At 40.7% G+C, this 27,707-nt stretch overlaps 1 protein-coding gene across 12 annotated transcripts in view; it reads left to right on the top strand.

The window, feature by feature from the left end:
• The window catches only part of SPAG9 (sperm associated antigen 9), a 59,679-nt gene that overhangs the window by 147 nt on the left and 31,825 nt on the right, over positions 1 to 27,707 (top strand). For 9 of the 12 annotated variants that reach the window (XM_039716476.1, XM_039716479.1, XM_039716471.1 and 6 more), the window contains exons 2-5: positions 1 to 392; positions 6,401 to 6,521; positions 17,221 to 17,291; positions 23,959 to 24,053. In XM_039716476.1, the coding sequence (XP_039572410.1) occupies positions 87 to 392; positions 6,401 to 6,521; positions 17,221 to 17,291; positions 23,959 to 24,053 (593 nt within the window). In that variant the 5' untranslated portion in view covers positions 1 to 86. Of the gene's footprint in view, positions 393 to 6,400; positions 6,522 to 17,220; positions 17,292 to 23,958; positions 24,054 to 24,565; positions 24,869 to 27,707 lie in introns of those variants that run through there. The other 3 variants (XM_039716481.1, XM_039716482.1, XM_039716483.1) reach the window with 3 other exon arrangements.

Genomic DNA, 27,707 nt, shown 5'->3' with positions numbered 1-27,707 from the left:
CCCCGCCGAGGCTCCGCCGCTGCCGCAGGCGCCGCTCCGAGCCGGAGCTGCCGGGCCCCGCCAGGCCCCGCGCGACCCCCGCCGCCATGGAGCTGGCGGACGGCGTGGTGTACCAGGAGGACCCCGGCGGGCCCGGCCCCGCCATGATGTCGGAGCGGGTGTCGGGGCTGGCGGGCTCCATTTACCGCGAGTTCGAGCGGCTCATCGGGCGCTACGACGAGGAGGTGGTGGCCGAGCTGATGCCGCTGGTGGTGGCCGTGCTGGAGAACCTGGACTCGGTGTGCGCTCACAGCCAGGAGACCAGCGTGGAGCTGGAGCTGCTGCGGGACGACAACGAGCAGCTGCTCACGCAGTACGAGCGGGAGAAGGCGCTGCGCAAGCAGGCCGAGGAGGTGAGCGCGGCGCTGGGCCGGGGCCTGCCCGGGGCAGGGCGGAGCGGCAGCGCCGGGGCTGGGGGCGCGGCAGGAGGATGAGGAGGGCGCGGAGTCCCGCCCGCTTCGTGCGGCTGAGGCGCGGCGGGAGCCGTCCGTGCGGGTCCGTGTGCCTGCGGTGCCCGAGCCGCTGTCCCGCAGGGATCCTGCGGTGCCCGAGCCGCTGTCCCGCAGGGATCCTGCGGTGCCCGAGCCGCTGTCCCGCAGGGATCCTGCGGTGCCCGAGCTGCTGGCCCCCGGTACCCCCTGCCGCAGGAGGGGAGCCGCAGACGTGGAACCGTGCGCTGTCACGGCCACGCTGTCCGTTTTTGCAAAAACACTGACACCGCACTGCAAAAGCCATGGGGATGCACCGTGTGTAGGCTGAAGCCTTTCGGAGTTGGTGCATAAAGCTGCAGGCAGCAACAGGTGGTGTGGACTCGCCAGTGATGTCGGCTCTGATTTAGGGTGTTAGACGTTTTTATTTTGGTGTTTGTACCAGGAATCATTTCAGCACAAACAAGCTTGCAACGTATTATCTAATATGATATTATAAAGCAATACAGTAGGAAGCAGCTGTGCAGGATAACTTCCTCCAGCTCATTGTCTTGCCAAACTCCTGAAGGAAACTGGATTGGCAGCAGTGTCTGCAATAGAAAAACCATCTTACAAATGTATTTCCAAACCCCTTGTCCTGTGCTAATCTCTCTGGTTGTGCTTGTCTTCTAAATTTTCCAAAAATCAGAAGAACGACTGCACTGAGGGTGAACACAGTATGAACAATAAAAGCTTAATTTAAAAAACACTAGCCCTGTACAAATACTTTTTTGTTTCTGTTCTAAGTGAGTGCAAAATGTTGCCTGCAGATTATTCCAGGACTCAGTTGTTATGAAAGACTGTGGTATGAATGGTGTCCCCCCAGCTCTTGGACTGATAGATCATTCATCCTCCTTGTCAAACACATGGTGGTTTTATGATGCCTTATGGACTCCAGTCAGGGGACTGGAGTTGCCACACTATTTCTGACACAAGCTGTTGTAAAAGGGACTTTCAGAAAATATGTTTATATTGAGAGTAATATGAAGAGATTGATAAATACTTTCTGAACTAATTAATGAGAAGATCCATCAGGCTTGAAGCACAGGCAGTATTTGCCAGATCAGAAAACAGGCCTTGGGCAGCAGGACAGAAACCGTACCAATGTGATGAAACAGAACATGGAGCTAATTTTGTTGTTGTAGCTTTTCAGGAACTGTATGTGCCTGTATTGGTAGTGTGCTTCACTGCCATCTCCATTTCTGTGTCATGATAAATTCACTTGAGAGGACAGGCTTTATGCAGTTGAAGAACCAATGCTCATGCTGCAAGACACCTGGCTGATCTTTCCAAAGTGCAGTTAGACCAAAGACTGTATTTTCATGGTAAGGACAAAGGTCATTTTTGTGATGTGCTGAGGTCATTGAGCTCTACAGATGGGAAAGTCTTAGGAACAGCCTGGTGTATTCAGGAGAGGCACATGTGTTAGTCAGGCATGGTTGTTGAATTATTTTTTCGATGCTGAGATAACCTGATGGGTGCAGTATGGTTGAAATAAAAGGAGGGAACAGAAATTTAACACTATTTTCCTTGGACAAAAAGTTGCTGGCTTAGCACGTTTCTTTCGTTTGGAGTTTGCCTCTGTCATGTGGCGGCAAAATGGAGAATTTTGAGCTGCTGAGTTCTATATTTATTATCATCTGTTCATAGATTCACACAATGGTTTGGGTTGGAAGGGACCTTAAAGTTCGTGTCACTCCAACCCCTGCCACGGGCAGGGACACCAGGTTGCTCCAAGTCCTGTCCACCCTTGGGCACATCCAGGGATGAGGCAGCCACAGCTTCTCTGGGCAATTAGCACAGCTTCTTTTACTTTCTGCTTGTTGTACGAAATTTATTTGCACCAGTATCTTTATGAACATTAAATAGTTTACTGTTTGTGTAGGGGTCTTCTTATCCCATGTTTGTAATTTGCCTTCTTTATTTCCTGTGCTTAAAAAGTGTTATTAAAGAAATATATTAAAAGTTGTTGCCTGTGGATTTCTGGAATAATTTTTTTTAAAGTCACCCTGACAGAATTTCTGGGCCTACTTCTTAACCCTCTGGGTACAGCTTTGATCTTTGTAGTTGCTGTGAAATCACTTATCTGACTTTTCACATGGTAGGTTTTTTGATACCGCTGAAGGAATAGAGGAACCAGCTGCTCTGCTGTTCTGCTTCTGGTTCTTACCTTTCCACTTGGTGACTCTGAGGTAGCAATTCCTGCCCCAAAGAAGTGGAAGAGGAACCACCATTTGTGCTTTTGCCATTTTTTACCCTGATAAGAGTTCCTTCTGCAGCCATGTGCTGTTTCACACCTGCACTTGTAGCTGGCCTGTGTTTTGTGTGCACTTGCAGAGAGGATAAAATCTACTCCATTTAGCTATGCCAAATTAGGATATCTTTTAGTTTTTCTGCTGTTGGTGGGATTAAGCTGTTTTTGAAATCTTTGGCAACTGTGAAAAAGGATTTACCACTACTAAAATTGCTTTAAGTCATAGCATGAACTTGATGTCTGCTTTTTCTTACTGTTCCCAGAGGTAACTTCTTCATTAGGATTGAATGTTGACTAAACACTGTGCAGTAAGAGTTTAAGTATTTTTAATTTGAGGAAACAAAACCGAGTTGCATTTTACAGAAAACTTTCACTCTATTTTACAGCTGTCAGGTTGTTTTCATTTTAATATATTTTTGTGACCCCTAAGTCGATCTGAACTGGCTTTTTAGGGGATTTTTTTTCTCCCTGCTGCAAGAACTTGCCATTGGCTGAGAATCATTGTTGCAATACACATTGCTGAAGGACGTGTCATAGAGTAATAAAGATTGCCAAGTGGGTGGGACCCTGACATCAGATATGCTCAGCATTGCACCTGGTCCTGTGACAGGAAGACCAGTCAAGACGTGAAGAGACAGAAGATGACATAAATATAGGAAGAGATATTTCATTTGACTAATAATGTGTTACTGAGTGGTTGTGTGTAGGACAGAGGTTTCCAAATGTGCTGGGCTGCTGTGCAGTCTGAGTTCTTGTTTATTCCAAAGACCTCTGCAAGCTTTCAAGTAGGTTTAAAATTGATTACATAAATATTTTGGACTTTAATTGTGTGGGACCTTCTACACTTTTTATATGAGGTCTGCAAGAACAGGTTGGACAAAAGTCTGAAATGACACACGTGATCCTGCCTGGAGAAAATGGGATGGATTAAATGGGAGTTGCCAAACATGGCTGATGATGGCATCTCAGGTTGGGTTTCAGTAGCAGGCACATGCAGGAGCAGCTCTGCATCACATCCTGTGTTACACCTCATCATAACCTAATCAAAATTAGGATCCAGACATCCAATGCTGAGCATCAGAGCCTGGAAACAAGATGACCTTTTAAGGATCATTTCCAGCTGTATTTTCTGTAATCTTATATAATCTGGTCTGGTTGTTTTAAAGACAGGTTGGTGTCCTTCAGCTTGCTCTTAAAAAAAAAGTACCAAAAATCTCACTTCTCACACTTCCCATTAGAGTTGCAAGACACATCTTTGTGGCCCAAACAGGACATCACTTAAATTGAGGAAAACTAGATTTTTGTCTGCCTCAGTGTTTTGAATAACCAGTAGCTGGGTTGAAATGAGAGGATGACTATTGAGTGCCTAACGTGTTCCTACATATGCTGCTGGATTTACATTAAATAGTGCAGGAGATAAGTAGTATTTGAGTGTATCGTCAATGTAAATTAAAAATAAAAAGTATTTTAATATGGGTGCTCAGCCTGTCCTTTGCTGCTCTGGTGGTTTATCTCACTAGTTCCTCTGTCATACTTGTGCAGGCTTAGGGTGTGATGATCAATCAGCTGGGGCTGTGTCTGTGATTATACTATCACCAGAAGGAGAAATGAAACCAAATAAAAATAAACAAAGTCCAAAGTTCTCAATCCCAAGATCTGATCAGGTATAGTTTACAGCAGGGGAGGGGAAAAAAAACTCAGCTGTAATTACATAAATGCTTTAAAGTATAGTAATGTAGATTTGAACTTTAACAAAATGAAGGTAAACTAGTGGAAGGTAACAAAACCGTTCTAGGCAAAACCAGTTTTACCTCTTGCAGTTGAAGAACTTGAGAGGAAATACAAAATTATATCTGTCTGTAGTTTCATGAGTAACAATGACATTGATGGCTCTGAATGGCTATTTGTTATTCATGAGTATAATTTTCCCTGGCCTTTAGCAAGCTATGACACATTTTTGGGAAATCATCAGAGAAACAACTAAACAAAGATGTTACAGTTTTATAATTCTTATTTCATGTTTTCCCATGTTTAGGGTAGCCTTAGCTCCAGTGCCAAATTTGCGTCAAACTTTGAAGCCCTTTTTGAAAAGGGAGTCTGCCAGGAATAGGCCAGACATGACTTGAATATTAAAGGGGCAAAAGTCTAGAATCAGTTACTACAAAGAAGAAATGAAACAAACTTAAACATTGTGGTTTTCAAATTACATAGACTAATTAATACTCCCAAACTTCGTGTGGAGGGGGTAGAAAGATTCTGCACATCTGTGTTTGAAGAGGGATTTTTCAATGGCAGCACCCAAAGCCGAGCTACCTGGGCTATGTCAGCTGTTCCTCAATTGTTGTGGTTTGGTTTCAAACACAGTCATATGAACACCATGCCCAGTCCTGTGATAGCTGTGCAGGGCTTGTCTGAAAGGAACTCTTGTTTCACTTCATAGGTTTTGATGCATTTCTGCATCTGAAGTACTTTTTAGTCAGAACTTCTTCTGATGATCCTGTGCAATTGAAGCCCTTTTCATAGGGTTATGAATTTCTGCTTTTGTAAAAGCTCTAAAACACAATGGCTACAATGTAGTAATAGTTCATTAACAGTTGATATATGACCATTCGAAATATTTTTCCCACTAAATTTTCTAAACAATACGTAGGAAAAATTTTTAAATCAGATTACTGTTTTCAAGTTGCTGCCTTCACTGTCTCTTTTCTTCCATGTGGTCTGCAGTTGCCTTTGCCCCTTTAACTGTCGTGGATATTTGGAATTTTTTCCTGCAGAGGTTTCTCCTCCCTGTTCTATGAGCCTTCTGCCTAGCTTGTGTTGGTGGCCTTGTCTTCTTGCAATGCAGAGCAAAGCGTATTGCAAACATCCTTGGCTCTTAGAAGTATTCTTTGTGCCAGCAGTACTCACTGAATTTCTTGACTTTTTGGGTAAGATAATTAGCAAAAAAAAAAGTGCTTTCAAAGCTGCTATAATGGTGTGTTGGTAATTTTTATGTCAGGGAGTGTAAACACTGATGCATTCATCAGTGAATTCCAGAATATGGGGAGTCACAAGTGTGGTAAACCAAGGGAACAGGTGATAGTGATCATTACGGAGTTTTCTGTGCAGTTGTCAGATTGTAGATAGTTATTAAGGATTTGATGAAGACTGTGAGAATTTATAGCAGAATTTGGTGGGAATGGAAAAGATACCAAATCATTTTGGTTGGCACTACTGCTGGTGTGTCCCTGTTGCAGTGTCTGTACCTTTGTGCTTATGGGTGGAAATAACTTTACTCATGATCAGTCAAACTAAGGATACCACAACTCCCTGTGTTCACATGCACTGTTGGCAGTTGTTGTACATTAAGTTAGACAATAATAAAATAATTCATATTTACGTTAATCCCAAGCAGGTTCTCTGGAGTAGCTGGCACTTAGTTGAAAGTTATTACACAATATAACCTAGACTGGATGCTTGACTGATGGACCTGGACTGAAATAGTTCTTTGTGTTTAAATGTGGCCTGTGGATCTGTTCAGTTGTTTTGGAAACCACCTTGCTCCTTCCTGGCTGTGTGAAGGGCTGTTGTGTTTCTTCCTACCTGCTGAAAACCTGTAATTAGTTGTTTGGTCTAACTTAACTCTTTTGTTGTTGTTTAGAAATTCATTGAGTTTGAAGATTCTCAAGAACAAGAGAAAAAGGACCTACAGACCAGAGTGGAAGCATTAGAGTCACAAACTCGACAACTTGAACTAAAAGCAAAAAACTATGCTGATCAAAGTAAGTAAAAATGCTGCTGTCCTTTTAAGTGGTATTAGTGCATTTTAATTTTTGTTCTGTAAAGTGATAATACATATGCTAAGTGTCTGTGACCTCTGATTCCTGTACTTAGACAGATAACTGGATTTAACTCTTGTGCAAGTCTGTTTTCTTTAGAATTAAGGCAAACAAATCAGATATGAGCTTGTGACTTGTAATCGATTCTTCTGGTATCCTGCTTGTATTGCTTGCCTTTTTGACAGTGCTTTCTTCACATTTAGCAACTTTTTCAGGAGATTTCTTTGATTACTTCCTTGTTAGTGATAACAAAATAAGGTATTTTCTTCCTATTAAACAGTTGTCTCTGCTAAAATAAAGGTAATCTTCAGTTTTAGAAGCACATCTGGGAGGAGAAGAGCATTGATGGTGGTTCTCATTAACTTTTATATATTTTTTGCTGAATTATTTATTTCTAGGAGACATTCAGTTTTTATGGAAAAAAAGTTTAGGGAGAACACTTCCCTTTTTAGAGATGTTCTGTATAATTGAAAAAAAAAACTTCTGGAAACTTTGGGAAAAGATGATAGTGATCAGTTGTCTTGAAATGCTTGAAGTTACATGTATTGTACTTTAGACATTCTGCTGGGCTACTTATTTTCCAGCCACACAGTCATTGAATGAAACTTCATCATCAGTTTTTCTACTTTTGTACTTCAAACTTCTAAGCCATTCCTGTTGATGTGAGACTGTTGTGCTCATCAGTTAATATCTAGCTTTTATTGCTGGACCCTGCAGGAATGTAAAGTGAGACTGTGACAAGACTGAGAGATGACCAGTTTCTAAAAACAGTGTCAGTCATCAAAGCAGCCCCTTTTAACTCTTCTTTCTTCCTTTATTCCTACTCAGCTACATTTCCTGCCCCTAACACAGTGAGTTATAGCTCTTTTCCAGCTGAAGCTCTAAAACCTTTATTGTAAGGTTTAATTTTCATTGGCGTGATTGAGTCTATAGCAGGGCAGGAGTATTAGTCTGAGGGTGTTAAGATGAATGTAGGTGGCATCTAGGGCAGAGTTTTACTGAAATTTTGGACAGTTCAGAATGTTTTTGGCAAATCTTAGAGGCATCACCTGCTTCATTATCCACTGTTCAAATATTCCCAGACTCTGTACAGGCAGGGATGAAGGAGCACTTCAAGCAATCTTTCCTAGCAAAGACCAGGGTGATTATTTCCTAGGATTGTCTCTTTGTAGGTGAAGTCAGGCTAAAATGGATAATTGTAGAGACTTGTACCAGAAACCCTGCGATTCTTGTGGAACAGTGTGTGTGTGTGTGTGTATTTAAGAGCGTCACAGGAGGGGAAAAGAAGATGTTGTAGCAGGAGTTAAGTGATCTGTTTTGGTGACAAAGACACTGTTTTAGAAGGCCTGTGCTCTAAACACCCAGCCCAAACAGCTTGTTCATGGGAGACCCTGCTCTCTGACAGTAAGATTGTGGATCAAGATTGCATGCTGTCTTGTAGGCCATGGCTTTATTCTGTTAACATAATCCAAAGGACAAAGTGGTTGCACAAAAAAGAAAAATCAGTTGGATTTCTGGCAATATATGTGGCAGCATACCTGGAGTTTCTCTAATAGAAATTACATTTACCATGTATTGATAACAACATTTTATGTTGCTCTGTGAGTCTGTTGGTGTGAAATTCTCTGAAATTCTCTTTTTGCTTTGAAGCCTTCAAGTATATGTATGTTTTTAAAGTTTTTTTTATATATTGTGTGTATATGTGTATGCATATATATATAATAATAATAATGAAAGTATTTGCCCAAGAAACTCAGTTGTTCCAGTAGAAGCACTGAGGGTTGCTAGAACTACTTTTTTGTAAGAAGCAATGTTACTAAAAACAGTTACCATAACTATGTAAAGCTCTAGTGATAAAACAATGATTTTAGACAGTTCCAAAATCTGTTTATGGGAGGAAAAAAAATCTTTGTATTGGAGAAGAACTTCTGTGGTGGTAAAATTGTGTATTTGGAGAAACAATAGGGCTGAATTAAACACTGAGTTTGGTTATGCTTGGCCTTGATAAGCTGTCTGGGACAGCTTGAAAGGCTGTTGGGAAGGTTTGACATGCTGCTGATGCAGAGCAAGATCAAAGGGAACATAAGCACATTTGTTGAACGCCTGATGAATATTATGCAAGTTAACTGGTTTTTTTAGTGATCTAAATTTCTAAGGCATGAAAACCATATGAGTACATATTCGTGAAGCAGCTTAACCTTACTGCATTACCTTGTTTTGTTTTATAGACCAGGCAACTGGCATGTTGTACAATCCCAATCACCAATGTGTCACTTCAATTCAACTCCAAGTCTTTTAGCTATATTTCTTTTTCTCTTCTACTTTGTGTAGTACTGCTTGTGCATCTAAGTTAAGCTCTGGTATTGCTAACTGTGTTACCACATGTGGCAGTGTTATCACTGGTAATGGGAGTTGCAAATGTCTGGCACAGAGCAAGTAACCAAATAAAACCTGGGTCTGGAGTGCAGAGTGAGATCACAACATCAGTTGGTGATATGAGTAATAGCTTAGAATGGAAAACAGGTAATACATGGTTTTGTGTATACAAATACAAGATTTTTTGCTTCGTGTAGGCTGCCTGTGTTCTGTGTGTTTTTACTCAAATAAGCAAAGCCTGTGAGAACAAGTTTTGTCCATTAAAAAGTTTTGACTCATTCTCTTTAACACTGGCAGTGCTGAGCATTTAGTGAAGGCTTGTCAGGTGGGGCAGCTCTTAAGTTACATGGTTCAGGTCTGCTTGATTGTATGTGATTACGTCTGTGTGCCAGTTAAAATTGCTCAAGAAGTTATGGTTGTTATGTCCTGAATTTTAAGTACTTGTTTGTGCAGTCTAAGTGATTGTCATACTAAATCAAAAGAAAAAAAAAGTATTTCTTTGCACTTAAATATACCCTGTGGGATTGCATCCTTAGCTGAGTGTTCAATCAGTTAGGTTGGAATAAAGCTGCTGTTTGACTTCTTTTCCCCTCATCAGAAATTGAAACAGTTGTTGCCAGATGAATGAACTACCTTGAAGTGCTCTGTTCTTTTTTAGGAGGTGGTAGAAAGAGGGGAATATGACAGCAAAACCCTGGTGGGAGGACTGAGCCCAGCAGATGATGAAATCCCCAGCGGTGGGAGCAGATGCACTGGAGTTACCACTCCTGCATGATGTGTAGCACTCAGTCCTGGTACTTGATGGGCTGTGGTGGTTGCCTAAGTCAAGTTTGCAAAAAGATGGTGCAATATGTGGCACTCTGAGATAAACTCATTAAGCTTTAGAACTGCTTAAAGGAGAGCAGAGGTGTAAGGATTTGTGGCTTCTATTTGAGTGCAGGAATGGGCTCAAATCAAGAGCACTGATGAAGCTCCTTGGCTTGTGATCCAGCTTTTCATCTTGTTTTGCACTGCTGCTCTTGGCTGTAACTTTCCCTGGGTTGCTCCTGTCCCTTGTGTGCCCTGGCTGTCAGCAGTACCTGGACAGAGAGGAGGAAAAGGCAATGCCTGTGCTCTCTGTGCCGTGTGGAAGCTCAAGCAAGTTAAATAGCACAGAGTTCCTGGGGATTTGTTTAGGAATGATGTTGGTACGGGCAGAGATTTTAGAAGTTCTTGCTGTGGGTCTGTAGTGAACTTTTACTGTGTGTTGGCAAATGTCTATTTTTGGGTTTATGACTTACCTAGAATTCATGTGATTTTTTCCTTCTCAGCAGCAGAGGGCACCTGTGAACATGATAATGCCACATGTTTGGTAAATAACATTTTTCTGTTTTGCAGTGGTGTATCTGGGGCCAATACCAGTCTTTGATGTAATTTTAAGTATTTCTTACAAGAATTTGAAAATACCTGACTTCCACATTACTTCAAGTCTTTGCTGTTGTGAGACCCCCTTATTCTACTTGTAATTTGTTTGATGTCAGCCCTGGACCTGGAAAACAGAGGGCTGTTAAAAACTTGTAATAGCAATACACAGCTCATTTGTCCAGCAGTGCTGTGTGAAGGCACATGATACTGCTGGGGTAGTGCTCAGTCTCCAGTTACAGGAAGGGATAAGATCTTCTCAGAGCTCACGGGATGTTCCGCTGAGTAGGGGGGAGGGCATGGGCTACAGAGGTTTATTTTAGTTTCCTTCCTTGGCTCTTTCTGGGAAAGTCAGTTTTCTTTATGTATTACAGGCTATAAGTTAATTAAATTTTTGGGAGTAAAAAATTACTGGTATATTTTGGCTTACTACAGGAATGGAACAACTTTGGCATGAGCTTTGTGGAGGAATGATTCTTGCAGTAACTTATTTATTAGAGAATCTGAAAAACACAAAGTCTTCATGACTGAAGTGCTGTCTGATGGAGGTGGTAGGCTGTGGGAGTTGAAAGATTTGGCTCCTTTTCTGAATCTGCCTAGTGCTAAAGTACAACCAAGATAACAAAGTGCATTTGACAAGAAAACAGATATATCTACATACCTGACTTTATCAAACCTGAGCTTTGTGTGCAAGATAGATTACTTTTGGGGAAAACTGCATTTGTGAAAGAAACCTAACAAAACAAACAAACAAACCCCATATAAGTATAATCCCAAGAAACAAGTCCCAAGTTTTGGAGCTGTAAATGTTGTGACACAACTCTTGGAATGACAGTATTTCCTATGTCAGGTGATACTGTGCAGATATTGCTTGCTGAAGGTTTTATTTGGGATATGAGACAAACGCTTTGAAAGCTGACCTAAAAACATTTGTTTTTCTCAGAAGCTAAACAGGACTATTGCTTTAATTGGCTTCAAGAGGAGATGCAAGACCAGGTTTTGTTGTGAATGTTCTGCAGATGTTATTTGATATCTGATTTTCCTCTGAGCTCTCAGGACACCAGCATTGCTGTAATGTACACCCAGGCAGACAGCCGCTCTTGGATAATCTGAAGGCATCCAATATCTGAGATATCTCTGCACATGGGATATCATGCAGCTCATGATTTCCCTGTTGTTAACAGGGAAACTTCAGCTGTGAAGTTTAACAGAAACAGAAACTTCCCAGAAAGTTGTTTTGAGATTTGATTTGTGTATCTGCACAGATGGTGATGTGAATAACTAAGGTGGTGTGAAACAGCTCTGTCAGTAAATGCTGCTTCTAGGGATGGCTCAACTGGTGTTTATCTCAAGGAATACAAAAAAGCTTTTCAATAGGTCCTGGAAAGAAGTTGAAAAGTTCAGGTTTGTTCAGTGGTGGTCTGGATTGTTCCTGCTTCATTTTCACAGGCTGGCAGCAGTAGAACTAGTCTGATTTCCAGCAAAGGAGGAAGAGAATGGCTTGAGTTCTTGTATTTCTTGATTAACAGATGTGGAACTGAACTGTTTGCTAGTGTGTGCTCAGTGTGGATGTTCCTCATCTCTGATGATGTCAGTCATTATCTCAGGTTAGTTTACCAGGCAGATTCCCCCTACCCTTTGCTACAGTGTGCCTCAGGTATCAGTCACGGAAAAATTCATCTGTAAGAAGTGTGAGTACCTGGGTGTGCTGGAAAGGGAGGCTTTCCTCCTGACTGTGCATTTCACAGTGCCTTTCCTGGCTTCCTGAGTTCCCAGAGACTTTGGGCTGTCTGTGTGGTTTTGGGAGCCAGCAGCCCACTAGATGGAGCAGGGGGTACAGCTGGCTCCAGAGCAGGCACTGAGCCAAGCTACAGGACTCAGAACTAAAATAAAATGGAGCAGGAAATTAGAGCAGTGATTGGCCTGCTTTAAGCTTAGCTGTTAATATACCTGAGCAAGAGTGGTGAGATGAAATCCATTGGTGTATAATTAAGTGCTCATGTGTGTTTTTAAGTTAAGGGAGTATTGTAGTTTGTTTGCTAGAGTTTGGTTGTTACTGTGATTCTGTTGCTCAAAATACTGCAGTAACTTAAGAACATTACTTTAAATCTCTTTTAGAATCTTATATTCCTGATTTTTCCTGTTTTTATCAGACAGGGAGTTGCTTCAATAGCCAAGTGTATAAATGGAGCATCCCACTGTTTGCAAAGCAGTCAATCAAAAGTTTTCTCAGTAAAACACCTCTTTTGCAGTGACTGGGCAAGAAGTTGGATTTTGGACTTGATTTTTTGTAGAAGTTTCTGGTATATATTCTTGATTGTTTGAGTTTCAGCCTATGTGAGGAATGTCCTGGCATGTGGTTGTCTTTATATTAAATATTGTAGCAGCAGGATGTTTAAAGAATTTTGGTTTTTTAAGTTTTGTTTCAGGTTTTTGGTAACAAATTGCAGGGATTTTGTGTGCCTGAGACATAGTGCAATCTTGAACAGTCCAGAAGTGTCAGGGTTAAGACCATTGCTGCTGCATGTGTTGATATTTGCTATCAACAGAGCATTCTTGACAGCTAAATTATCTTCATAATTTCAAGTGCCCCACTTATTAAACTGAGATCTAGAACTGTAGTTCACAGTGTAAGAGCTACTTGAACATGTTGGTCTTGTCAAGGGGTTGAATTTTTCACTTGTTTTACAAATTAGTTTTTTTTGTGCTGGTTTGATTTGCAGGTCTTACCACTTCCAGGTTAAACACTTGTTTGATAGCTTAGTTCCCTTTTCAGTCCACGAGTGATGTGTGTGCTCTTTGGCAGCTACTTAGGAGGTCATAAGGTCCTTCTGGATCTGTATCTTAACTTTGATGTGGGACCTGCATTAAAGAATAGAGCCAGATGAAAGGTGTCCAAGGAGAGTCTTCAGACAATCCTGGTGCCAGGAAGGGCTCGTTAATGAGCTGGATCTCTGTCCTGGCTTGTGTAGGAAGAACTTGTAATTCCTCTTGAAGGCATCACACTGGTTGGATTTGCCATTCTAGCAGGTCTGTTTCTCTTTCTCCCCCTCAGGCTTATCAGGAGTTTGAGGCAGAGGACAACATACAGATGAAAGGTGTTCCAAACTTGGTAAAAGCCATCAGACTTGGGAGGTAAGCTCTGACTTTCAAACAGGCAGGGTGGGCAACTTGGCTGCCTAGTTCCTCATGATGCTGTCAGGAGACAGAAACTCCAGTTTCTCTAGTTTACTGTTACATTTAATATCCCATTTTCAGGCTTAATTGGTTTTCTGTGAGAGAACTTTGGTCAAGATTGGTATCTCAGGTCATTAAAGCTGTTAGAACATTGGCAGTGCTGGAGAAGCTTGCACTAGGCCTTGGGTTTGAGTTTGTGGTGATGTTCCAGGGGGATGCCTTCTCATCAGCCTAAAAGCACTAGAACATTTGCATTTTATGCTCATACTTATGGTGCTTGAAGACTTTTGTATTTTTTCCACATCAGCTTTTAAGAGTGAGCAGTGCAACTTTTTTGGTACCTGTTATATTTTGCACATGTATTATCTTAAACAATGTAATCTTGCAATGTAAGATCTTCCTTGATGTGACAAGGCTTTGTAAAGACACATTGCAACAGAGACAATGGATACTTTTGCTTTCAGGATATATATAATCAAACTAATTTTATCAGTCACTCCTAAGAATTTGACATCTCAGTGGAAAAAAGTCTGAGACTGAAATATCAGAGAAACTTTGTATTGCTACTTCAGTCTGACAGGAACTATGTCTGGTTGGCACTTGGCAGGCTCAGCACGTGGCAGGCAGTGCCAGCACACAACTCCATTCCTCTTGGGGTGTTATCAGGGCCAGACTTCCACTCCTTTGTATGTTGGTGTGTTAAAACGGAACTGGCAACAATTTAGTTTAAAATGTGTTTCTGGATGCCAGTGAAAGGCATTTTGCCCTCCTATTTAGTTTCCTATTACTGCTAATGGGAATATTCCTTTAATAGTGACTTAAGTTTATCAAAGTTTTTGGGGTGAGAATCTGGTGGTCTTCCTCAAAATTCTTCTGACTCTGATCAAGTTGGTGGTGATTTATGATCCTTGGGGAATATCTGATCTCTTGCACAGTGTTTAATTGGAAAAATAAAGTGTATTCCACTGTTTGGTTTTTTTTTTTGGCAAGATTTTATCTTTATGGGAGTCATATTTTGGGTAGAGTAGATTTCTGGTGCTGTATCTCATCCTGCTGGTATTGGAAAAGCCAGTTTTGAGGACTCTTGATGTGGTGTCTGTTGAGGGTATATAACTTAGTGTACGTCCTCTTCTGGCTGAAACTTCTACCTCTAGCAGTGTAATATATTGCACAGCTGGAAATTACTTCCAGAAGAAAGTGCTTAAAGTCAGTTATCTCGTCTTCTGGGCCCTTAATTGTTTTAACCATTGTACTTAATGAAAACTGTGGTCAGATCTCATGGAGATATCGCCCTTAACTATGCAGCATCACCAGCCATGTGTATTTGTCTTCAATGACTTGATTCAAGGATCTATTTGTTATAACTGGGCCATTAAAGTTTAAAAACATTTTAAAGCTTTTCTTTCTTCACAGATGGAAAAGCGGTGTGCTTCTTTATGGAACCTCAACCCCTGTGCAAGTGTGTGTTGTATCTGTAACAGTGGGAAATGCTTTTCTGGACTTTGTGAAGGCTGGCTGTGGGCAGCTGCAAAGATGGGTGTTGGTAACACCTCATATGGTGTTAATCTTCATTAAATGTACTGTTGAGTACTTTCCCAGAATCCACTTGCAGAATTCGTCCCTGGAGTTGGCTACACAGTCTAGACATGAACTCTCTGAACAATGTTGGGTGCATCACCTTGGTTTGTGTGGAGTTCTGGGTGAGGCTGAATTGAGCCGTGACTTCACCACCCAGTGAGAAGCAGAGGGGAGGCTCCTTGGATGCTGTTTATTGGAGAGGGAGCTGCTTTCAAATACAAGGTCCATCAGTCTTTGCCCTTTCTGATCTCCTGTTTTCCCAAAGAAGGTTTAGCACAGTGGAAAGGTTACGAGGGAGATCCTCTGGGATCTGTGGTGCACAGCCTGGGCACAGTGTGCTCACATGAGAGCTGCTGAGTATTTCTGATGGGCAGCTGTTTAACATCTCGTAACTCATGACTAGGATGTTAATCAGGCAAAGATAGTGGATAAAATATGGTCTGTCACATCATAGCTTTGTTAGTTATAAGTTCTGATTCTTGCTTCTGTAATGTCTTACCAAAGGCATCCATAAAAGTGCACTTCAAATGTACAAGGAGACTTAAAACACCTTGTGCCTCAAAACAATAAATGCAACTCTTCTATTCAGTAGTGTTCTGCATTATATAAATATGTATCTTTTAGATACATGCATTGTACTGTAAAATACATTTTTCTCTGTGTTGTGCTGTGTTGTTCCTCCCCTGCTGCTATTAGATCCAAAGAGCTTTTGTTCCGTTCGATAACAGGGCAGAAATGGAAGCATTTGATCTGGCAATGGTATAAATAATATTTGATGCAATATTTTGGCCAGATATTTATAGGTGGACTGCAAAAGGTTGTGTCAAGGAGCATAATGTTCTTATAAGAGCAAGATTAGATCAGTAGTGCAGAATGTTTATACAGATTTGAGTGAGTAGACAGTTATGTATTTTGGTTCCAGCATTTGACTTGGGCAAATACTTTTTTCCATTAAAACATACTTAGGATAGAATACTGTGCCAAAATATAGATATGTAGATAAAAAATAAATTATATATGGAGAATTAATTTTCAGGAGACCCAGCTGGCAACATGAAAATATGCAAAGCATAGAAGATCTTGGCATTTGTCTTCAGAGAATGTGTGTCTGGCCATGACTCTGGAAGCATGGAACTATAAATTTGAACTTTCCCAGCAATATTTAAACATAGCAAGTAGAATAAACTCAGTTACACAATTTGATACATGTGCTTATGTCACATGAATATTGTGTTCAAAAATATCTGTATAAAAAGATAGAATTCACATCTAAGCAGCAAAAATGTTTTGTGTTTGAATGACACAGGAAGTTGTGTGTAGAAGGTTCTGAATTCTGTTAGTTTTTCTGTAAATCAATTGCACTGGGATGTCATAGTTTGTTTCTGCTCAGTTTCGTCTGAACTGAAACACAGCACAGATGAACTGAGCTGCTCAGTTGGTTTCATCTCCCTCTAATAAGAACTTGCTGTTTAAAGTTCTCCTAAATCTGCTAGATGTATTTTTAATTTCTTGAAATACCTGCAGAAGCATTCAAATGTTTTCTCTCTTTAAATCTATTGCCTTAATGCTCAGTGAAGTGTGAGTGAATGCCAGCAGAAACCTTAATTTCTGTACCACATAGGGCTTGAACCTGTTGTAATAGATACCTTGCCTATGTTTGTCCTGGCTAAACACCTCTGGAAATTGTGTGGATGTGTTTTAGGGAGCTGATGTAGGACCTTAGCTGGAGCCTTTGGCTTCATCTGGGATTGAGGGATGTGGCCTTTGCCTCTTCCTGCAGTTTCCATGTGAAACAATCTGGATTGGGATGAGCAGTAAGCTGGACTTGAACAGAAAAATCCCCTCTCACTGGCCTAGCAATCAGCAGGGGAAAATAGGACTTGGGCTCTTTAGGGGAATGCAAATTGCAATATTGTGCTGCTGTTGATGTACTTAGAAAGCTCAGTGATAAGAGCTTAAAAACTTAAACACTGACATACTTTTTATCCTGCTTTGTGTTACTCACTTCCAGGAATATTCTGATCTGTTTGCTTAGGCCTTAGCAAGTCAGTCTCACTTACCAGAGCTCTGAATTTAGTTTTAATTATTATATTTTTATTTTTTCTTCCAGTTAGCAGACTTGAGGAGCGGGAGGCAGAACTCAAGAAGGAATACAATGCACTTCATTCAAGACATACAGAGGTAGGTTGTTACATCAAGATGATTTTGGGGTATCTGTAAAAATGTATATCCCCATTCCCTTTGTGATTTCCTGGTTCCCTTTCTCCCAACACGTTCTAAAACTTTATATTTGTGTCGTAACTTTCTTCTTTCAGAGCAAGGTATTTTTGCAGATACCAAACCTCCTTTCAGCATTTAGGTTTATCAGTTTTATTGGATCAAATATTTCTATCAATTACTTGGTTCTTAAACTTTTTTCTTACATGTTTTACTAGGAAGGGGTACTTCTTTCCTTCTGAGTCCACTTCACTGTTTTCTTTTCAAGTGATCCATCTTTTGTACTTACTGAAATGGCAATTGTTTTTCTTTCAGTTGACTAAATAAGGAACAGAGCATTTAGGAAGATTTATTTTTTTTTTTAGCTCTAAGGTGCTTACTTGGACAGATGTCATGTTAAAGACACAACGTAACTGCATTTTGTGCAAGCTTAATTTCTAGCAAATTTTCTCTCTTCTGTCTTCATTATTGGTTTCCTTCCACCTGCCACCCCCCCCTTATTCTTTACTTCACTGATTGATATTTCAAAGTTGGATGTCTTTCTCTTCCAACTACTGACCTGAGGTTCTGTATCCCTGTCCTTCACAATGCCCACTTTTCAGCCCTCCCTATCTGTCCCTATCTGTGGCTGCCTTTCCTGGAGTTCACTGCCAAGCAGAGGTGCTGGCTCAGCACCCCAGGGAATGTCACCCATTTTCAGTCCTAATGGACCAAGACCTCCTGAAGCTGAGTCACCCTGGTGAGTTCTACCAGGGGTGTGAAGCAGAGAGCTGAATCAATTCCTCTCTGCAGTGTGTGTGTTGTGGTGAGAGCTGGGAGTTCCCCTTGCAGCTCAACCTGCCAGAGACAGGGTCTGCATTGCAGTTCCAGCACCAGCCTGCCCAGCAATAAAGTGTCTGCAGCTGCAGAGATAGCAGGGCTGGGGAGAGCTCTGGGGACATGCTTTACCCTCCATCACCCTTCTGTTAAATCAGTGTCTGTCCTGCTGCTCTCTGGAGGGGGTGATGGGCTGCCTGGTGTGAGTGCAGGAGAGCCCATGACGTCTCCTTCCCACTGGGACTGTACTTGGGTTAACTGGCTTGATTTTAAATGGATTAGGGTGTAAGACCCTGAGCAGCTGAGATGGCAGATTGGAAGGTGGGGTGTAGCGGGTCGTGAAGAGGATAAAATGTTTGGTCAGAACGGAATGGATGGAACAGCTTGAACATGTTCTGACTTCTGTGCTCTGGTTCCTTGTCTTTCCTGTGCTCACAGTGGGTTTTGATCTTGTGCTGATCATACTCTGCTCTAACACTCGGATGAGATGAGTGACAAAGCATTGTGCTGGAGTTCCTGAGGTGGAACTTCTGAAACCTAACTATGCAAAATCTTGTTTCTGTCTTTCTCTGACTGTAAAGGTCTAGATGAAGGAAGCAATTATACAGCCAAGGGCAGTGTGCTGGAAAGCAGAATGGTTTATGGTGGTCTAAAGACTTCAGGTCTTTGCTCTTTGAATTTGAAAGGAATTCTGTCAGTTGCCTCTTGTATATGTTCTGTTTAATAGAATCTGGCTTGTTTTCATTCCTGGGTAAAAGCAGGCCTGTCTGCTCTTTGTAGCTGTGAGGGCTTTTTTGTCTTTGCTGCTGAGATGATGTGTTGCTACTGCTGCCTCTTTCAGAACAAACCATTCAGGGTGGTTTCACCTGGTGAGTAGGAGGTAAAGGACCTTACTTTCTTTTTTTCTGCAGAGCTAAAGGGCGTAACTTCATAACTATGGCACTGGCTTTTTAAAGACTTGGCTAAGGCTTTTATGTTTATTACTCATTTGGGAAACTGAGGCAAAGCAATACTTGAGATCTCCTGGAGAATTGAGTAATACCTGTGGCCTCTCTCTGCACAGGCTTCTAAAATAAACCTCTTTTTTATCTGTTTAAGGAGGTTATTCTTTTTCTCCTTTGGGAAACACTAGGCTGAGGCAGTTCGATATCTTTCCCTGACACACAGAATATGGGCTCAGTTTAATGAAGCATAATTGGGCCATGGAAGTTCCTCAGTGTTCTGCACTGATACAATGTGACAGAACAGTGAGCCTGGCTCTGGCACTGGGAATGGACTTTGTCAGGTTCATTAGGATAAACACACATCCCCAGCAAGTCCCTGAGCAGGGACAGCAAGAGAAGGCTAGTGGAGTTGTCTATTTACAATTATAGCTAAGCATGGGCAGCTGTCACATTGTCTGTGACATTAGACTTTGGATATAAATTCAGGCAAATAGATTTTCTAAAGCCTTATGCTGAGCATTAACAGCTTGAGCTGTAAAACCTAGATGTAACATCTTTAGGTACTAATGTATCTGCCAGCCACACCATCTTGTGTGTGGATAATGATGCATCAAGCTGTCCAGTGGGAGTGGTGCTTTTACTTCAGTGAGAAACTCATCACAAACCCTGAAAGAAAAAAGGTACTGACATGGAAGTATGTTTAGGACTTTGATACTGAATCAAGGAGATTTCAGATAGAAATATCTGTTACCTCAATATATTTAATTATTTGGTACAGAGAAAGATCTACGTGCACACAGTTGGGTGCACATTCCCAAAGGGAGGAGCTGCTTGTGCCTAGCCTGATTGGATCTGCAGAATAAGCAGTAAGGTCTATAGCACTGAGCCTGGTCTGACAGCCAAAGAATTACTAAAACCATCTGGGGGAGCTAAAGCAGTGACACAAAAAGGAAGGAGGAGCGAAAGAGCGAGGAAGGTATAAAGGAGATGCTCTCAACCTGGTTAAGGCAGAGGTGCAGGTAACAATATCCCCAACATGGCATGTTCACATTTGTTTGTGATAAGTGCCAGGCTTTTATACACTGGGTGTGGTTGTATTTGTAAAGGTAGAAATTGAAATGAGTGCCAGGAAGTTCATTGTTTTTACTGAGTGCTGAAGTTTAAGATGTAGAAAAACCGGTGTGGTTGTATTTGTAAAGGTAGAAATTGAAATGAGTGCCAGGCTGTTCATTGTCTTTTACTGAGTGCTGAAGTTTAATATGTAGAAAAACTTTGTAACACTTTTGCAGTTGTAAAACTTGTCACATGCCCTATGAGGAAACCAATCTGAGTATTTTTATGAGATGGAAAGACATTGCATTCAAAGGGAGTTGATTTCATGTACACTCTGTAATGTGTTCAAAAGCATGTTGTAGTTGGTTTGTACATGTGCCTTAAAATCATTAACACCTGAACTGTGAAATGCTGTTAACTAAGGTAATTCTTCCAAGTTCTGAGTTTATCTTTAATCCCCTGAGCTAATAATAATTGAGCAATGTGTTTAATTGCAGCAATGCTGAAGTGCTCTGTGTTTGTGATGTGTATTCCTAGGAAAAACTGGTTGTATTCAAAATACTTGTGGACTTCATGGGCAGCAGAGCAAATTGTCTGTAGTGAAAGGTTATGGATGACTAAATACTGCAGCTTGTATTGAAGATGGGTAGACATAGTTAATTATTTATCATCTGTCCTCCAACATAACTTCAGTAAAAGTTACCAAATTGTCTGTAGTGAAAGGTTATGGATGACTAAATACTGCAGCTTGTATTGAAGATGAGTAGACATAGTTAATTATTTAGTATAACTTTAGTAAAAGTTATGCTGAGTGGAGAGCAATTCAATCCATTTAAGTAAAAAAAAAAATCAGTAATATTAAAACCTTTTTATTTCAACAGTGGAATAATCTCGAAACTGTAGAACTTCTAATCAGATTTTGAGTCCTCAGAATTCTAGTGCATTAATTCATTACAGGATTTTAGATCAGAGTGGCACTTCATGGATATGCCAAAGCATGAGGAGTCATTTAGATTGAAAAGATTTTTGAATGTCATTTGGTTCAAATCCCAGTGGTTTTGGAGTGAGTCTTCAAAGTTTTATTGCAGATGAGCAGTTAGAGTGGGCTTATTTCTCAAGAAGCTGCAGTATTTATTACTTTAACCTTCAAATTAAGTCTGTGGAAGTTGGGAATTCACACATCATTTCTTATGACTCTACAGCACTACCTGTGCAGCTCCCCATCCCATGGGAAGGGAGGGTGAGGAACCCTTTTCCTTGTGGACAGTATTCCAGTATTGTGAACTTTTATCCTTGGGACCCTGAGTTGAGGCAGAGAGTGGGCTTTACATGGTGGTACCCCTGTTCTGATTTTTTGGACACCACAGGCACATATAGCCTGGATCTGTGGAGAAATTGCTGTGTGGCACTGCACATGCACATAGAAGGTTATGATTCTGTGAATCTTCAGTTGCCATGCAGCACTGCACATTCTGGTTTTAATTTTATTTTTCAGTTCCTATAGCTTGTGTGCATTGTGCTGAAGTATGTGATCTACAGATTTGCTTATTTTATTATCAGCTTCATTTTCAGCTGCAGAGCAATAGAAACTGAACAGTCGTTTAAATTGACTTGCCCTCCAGCCTCTGTGGGTAATACATGTGATGAGAAGTTTCAGTAAATAAGAGAACAGACTGAGATGAGGGACGAGAGTAGGTTAAAACCATGTCCTTTGCAAAACATGAAAGTTGTGTGGGTTTTGCTGACCCTGTTATTTTTTCCTATGTGTTAGCAGTTCCCTGGAGGGAACTGCTCGTCTTCTGTTGATGAGAGACACTCATCTTCTGTTCACTGGCTGAAAACACAATAGTTGTTCTATTTAAAATTTAACTTTGAGAAACCAATTGGTGTGCTGAAAATGGGAGTGTTTGTAGGTGAGTCAATAACATCTTCCTCCCATGATGAGGGAATACATGAACAGGGTATGGAATGGTCTAATGTGCATTTCAAAGTCATACACTCTTGGGAGTCCCCCCACTCCCCTGGAGCTCCTAAACTATCTGTATTATAATAAATTTGTGAAAAACTATGCAAAGGAACAAGCAGAGAACCTAGTTCTGGCTGCTTGGTTGAAATGGAAAAAAACAAATGTGGATGGTTGAAGGTGGAGCTTTCAGTCCTTTTGTGCCTTTTGTTTGTCTCTGTGTGTGAGCAAGCATTAAAAACCAGAAAACAAATGGGATGGTCTGGTGAAACACCGCGTTTGGTTGGAGGATAAATGTTGTAAGCTTTTGACAGCAGTCCAAGTATATTATATAATGTTTCTCTGAAAATAGCATGATATTTTGTTCTGGTCTGAATTATATTTATTATTTCAGGTGAATGCTGGGAAAACCAACATCTGTATGTAACCAGCACTTAACATAAGTTACTGATTCATAGAATATCCATCAGTCAGGATGTGTTAAGCTGGTTTGTTTGATCAGGAAAGTATAACACTAAGAATATTTATTCCTATGTAGCTAATACTGGCAAACAGCATTTGAGGAGAAGCTGGAACTAGTGGAGGTTGGTGGCATCTGAAAGTCAAACTTGGATACATCAAACCTGTCTTGAGAGTAACACATAAATGTAGGTTTCCAGGTCCTGCTGAGTTCAGTACTCGTGTGCAGCTGCCCCCAAAAGAAAAGATTATATAAACTGGTTGTACAAATGCCTGGAGTATCACTATTCTGAAGTGTTTGTATATCCTTTGTAGAATAGCAGAAGAAATTACAATTTTAAAGAGTAGTTTGTTTGGGTTTTTTTTTCCTAGAGGATGCTGTTAAGATTCCCGATTATGTCTCAGGAAAAAAAAGTACACTAAATTCCTCTGCAGTACACCTGTGATTTTTTTTCCTTTATTGTTCTTAGAGCCCTATTCATCTGTGAACGTGAACGTTGGAAGTGCTAAAAATAACAAATTGTACACAGGCTTCTCAGGCTTTCCCAGGTTTAAGTTCAGAGATGTGTGTCCAAAAGAAGCCCTTGGAATGATGCAGTGATAACTCGTCCTTCTCCCCATGCATGTCCTGGATCAGTTATAGGAGAGAGAGAGCAGCATCCTTTGGCCGTGGGAATTGGGGCTCATTAAACAAGTCATGGCTGTAGGAATACCATGTTGGCCTGTGCTTGTCTCTTGTGAGAAAGAGAGAGCAAGCAGAACTCGTCTTGAGAGCTAAAAATCCACAGCCACTCTGTCCTTTTAATGAGATGTCAGCCTAGATAATTTAAAACCAAACTTCCCTCATAGAAAATGCAGAAAGCTTAAGTTTATTTGTGTTTTAGAAGAAAAAAGGAGAAGAAGTGGGGACTTCCTATTTCTGCCTACAGAAATAATCTGATTATTAGCCTGTGGATTCAGAGTCTTTAATATTTGAGGAGCATCTTGTCTGACCTTCACTTTTTAATTAGGCCTATAGTGCCTGTTATGTATCATGTAAAAAATGCTAATATCTGCTGGACATAGAGGTCTCAGACTCTAAAATGGATTTGAACATGGTAGTTCTTTTCCAAACTCACATTTGAAATATTGCATGCACTTTCTTTACCCTTAGGATGTTTCCTGTGCATTAATGTGCAAGGAAGTTCTCCAATATTTTTGATTTATTATGGACTTATCTTCTGATTTGTGGTTTTACACTCTGCATAATTTTTCTTTTTTCTTTATTTCTTTAATATCTCTAAGTGCTTTTACTATTTAGCATTACAGAGGGAGAATATATTGGTCAAGAACTATGCAGTTGTAGTACAAGTAAATGTTACTAAATATTTTTTGCTGTTTCTGTCCTTTTAAACAGATGATACACAATTATATGGAGCACTTGGAAAGAACCAAACTTCATCAGCTAACAGGGGGTGATCAGCTAGAATCCACAACACACAGTAGAATTAGGTAAGCTATTTATTGCTGTCACCCTGAAATGAGAAAAAAAATTCTGTTCATTTGTGTTTGCAAGACTTTGTTCTTTAATCCTACAACAACAGTTGGGCTGAATCAGAAAGATTTGTTGTATGATTGGAATGCAGTAAGAGAACGGCGTAGAAATCTGTAGAAAGCAGCTTTTGCTGTTGTGCGGCTGAGCGTTGAGATATACTTCTAGATTAATTAGCCTTAAACAATTGGAGCTTTTTGGAATGTTTGTGTTGGGGCAGGCAGGGAAAATGTCAGTGGCTGTCCCGGCATGGCCGCCATCTGGCCGCGTCTTTGTGTGCGTGCATGGTACCTGCTTGTCCTCAGGGCTTGCTGGGAATAGATTATGCAGATTTGGGAGCTTTGGAATCTATGAACCCTTGGTGGAAGGAGGGAGAAGCACTCGGGGCTGGCTGTGCTTCTGCGCTGCTGCATTGATGCTGCGAGGAGCGGCGAGGGGGAGGAGGGCGGTGATGTCATTGCTTTGGAGCTGCTGCAGAAGAGTGGAATGCTGCTGCTGCTGATGGCATTGTTTTTGTGGTGGCGGCCGAATGACAGACTTTGCCTACAAAGATCCCCCCTTGGCCCCTGCGTAGCCTTCTTGGAGCCGGCATTCCACCATGCCAGCGCAGCGCCATGAATCCGGGCTGCATGCTGCTGTTTGTGTTTGGCTTCGTTGGCGGGGCGGTGGTCATTAACTCAGCCATCCTGGTGTCGCTCTCTGTTCTGCTGCTTGTGCACTTTTCCATTTCCACGGGGGTGCCAGCTCTGACGCAGAATCTCCCAAGGATCCTCAGGTACTCCGACCCGCTGAACCCCATCTTTGTGTGCTCTCGCTGCTCCCCTGCTTTCTGTTCTCATGCTTTTTCAAACAGGGACGAATTAAATGTCAGGCTTTGTTGTAAATTGTCTATGCGTGGAGATACAATCAGTTTTTTATCATTGCCTTTTATTTAAGGTCAGTTTATGTATCTCTTTTCTGTGCAAAGCTTTAGCATCAGTTTATTGTAACCTGCTGCAGAAGCTGCAGTGTTAATGTCAGGGATAAAGCTCACGTTCAGTGTATTGTCAGGGACTCGGCTGATCTTGTGTAGCACAAATGTATGCAGTCTGAGGCTTTGTACTATTAAACTGCACCTGCTTTAATAAAAATACTTATGTAAGATCAGTTAATTGATGTTAAAACCACAGTAATTAATTGATCATGTTATTTTCAAGAAATCTGATTATTCGTTGGTGGGGGGAAAAAAAAATCTTCCATTATTTAAGCATTAGAGCTCTTAAAGCATATTCACTATTGTTCAGCCAAATGTTGCCCTCTCCTCTGTTTCAGTACTTGTATGGCAAGTTGCCAGCTGTCTGTCCCCCCCTCAGGTTATGTTCTGTTTGTCCTATGTGCCTGGAGCAGTAGCAGACAGAAATGCTTTAGAATATTGTGGCCAAAAGTAGTCTTGGCATGTTTTAATACTATAATTACAGACGGAAAAGTTTTAAAATGCATCTTTCTGGCCTGAAAATTTGACATGTTCTACCTGTGGTTATAAATTTAATAGTAAATTTTATTTTAAATGAGAAAAATGCTGGAAATTTGTGTTCTCTGAACACTAATGTTGTGAAGTCACTAATGTGATTTTTTTCCTTCTTAATACTTGGTGCATGTTGATTTCATATGGTAGTATGCTTTCAACTTGGGTCTGTGAGCACAGAAGTGTTGTTCCAAAGATTAAAAGCAATCAATAGATGGAAAAAAATACCAGTTTATACCAGTAGCTGATAAAAAAAAACTTGAATGAATATTTAAATTTGAAGACATAAAATAAATTTCGAGTGAAACTCTATAGATTGGCCTAGTTAGTAAGGCTGTATTTGTTTAAATGGGGGGGGAACCCAAACCCAGAACAAATATTTCCCAACTCTAAAACCAAACAAAACCAAAAAACAGAACCTCATATTCAGTAACTTACAAGTTACTTTTAAACGAGTCAGATGGTTTGAGAAATAGATTTTTTTTTTGTAGTGTGCTTTTGCTCCCCTTGAGTATTTAATGCGTTTGAGGGGTTTGGGGAAGCTATGTTTTTCCTACCCTTCTAATTTGCTTTAGTTATAATATGAGTTGAAATTCACTTTCTTAGTCTTTATTAATTTAAAAAAAGAGATAAAAATATAGGATGAAGGATTGTAATTGTAGAAGAACTTTTTCTATTTGTAAACACTAGTCAGATTTTAGAACTGAGCATCTAAAAGTTCCTAAAGGTTCCTGCAAATGCTTCAGTGCATCACTTCAGAATATTAGTTTAGGCTTTTACAGTGTGTTTCCATTCTGCTCACTGTGGCATTTTCAGATATTTTTTGGGCACTGGGGAGGCAGAAGAGGTTCTTTGCTTTCTGCTCAACGAGCAGTGAAATAAATTGAAATTGCTTCAATCTAATTGGATAATTTCTTTGATGCAGAGACTCACATAATAAGCTTCGTTTCCAAAACAGCCTCTTTTGCAAACTTCATTTACTGTACAGCCTTGCAATGCACCTGACCTCTGTTCTAACACATCAAAGTATGTTTATTATCAAGTTTTTTTCAAACGAATCGGGGGAAAAAATGCTGCCAGGCGTGAACTGTTTAAACTGTCCCCATTTAATATTCTCTTTCTTTTGAGGATTGCAAAGCAGATCAGCTTTGTGGCTGTCCTGCAATATGGAAATGTGCTGGACCCTCTGCCTGAGGCCGGGCCCCTCACAATGCAGCTCTAGCAACCACTGAAGGGCAGCTTTTCTTCCACTTTTTGTTCTTTCACTTCTTATCCACTAAAATGGTCTCTCTTTTGACATAATCTCAGCTTCTGTAGCCTGTCTTTTGTTCCCCACATGCTTGAGAGTTGTGGGAAATCAAAAACAAAGCAGGACCTGTTACAATAGTGGGAATCCTTGGAATCCACTGTGGGGTTTCTCATTCCAGCAGTTGCAGATGCTGGAACATTATCTGATGTTTTGAATTTTGTAACCCAGACTGATTTTGCTTTACTCACTTTGCTGCCTGCTTTGGTGTGCTAAACTATTTCACAATTAACGAATTAATTTGGAATAATACTTCTGAAAGACCAAGATAGCTCCAATGTGAGAATCAGGTGCAAAGGTTTTTGTGACAAGGAGCATCTTTGTACACCTGCACTGGAAAGGTTCATGGCAATTCAAGTTGTTTGCTGTTTGAACATTATGATTTTGACAATGTAAAATTTACCAAAGGGAGTTTACTGGTTAATTGGTAAATAAAATCCCTTCTTCACTAACTTTTCTTCAAGTAAATAAACAAAATCAAAAATATGTCCAAAAATGCTTAGGTTTTGCTTTTCATCACTCCTTGCTGTATATTTGCATGTATTTTGTATGCAGATACTAATTCTGCCTAGGTTATGCTTAATCTGTGAAGGGCCTTGTGAAAGAAACCATGTGTGGTTGTGTCTTGGCTTTTTATAATGCTAAAATGTGAAAACTATGCCATCACTTGTGCATACTTTTATCTTCTCCGTCTGCTATATTTAAAGCTGTGCTAGTTGATTATAGTAATTTTTTTCTGCATTACATTGTTATGCCTGAACAAACACTTTGCTTATCTCGGTTCTAGGCCTGGCTGATATTTTT

Source organism: Passer montanus, unplaced genomic scaffold (assembly GCF_014805655.1).
Source record: "Passer montanus isolate IOZ18808 unplaced genomic scaffold, ASM1480565v1 scaffold35, whole genome shotgun sequence".
Classification (NCBI taxonomy): Eukaryota; Metazoa; Chordata; class Aves; order Passeriformes; family Passeridae; genus Passer; species Passer montanus.
Note: the sequence above shows the minus strand (reverse complement) of the source record. Positions and strands in the feature narration are given on the sequence as shown.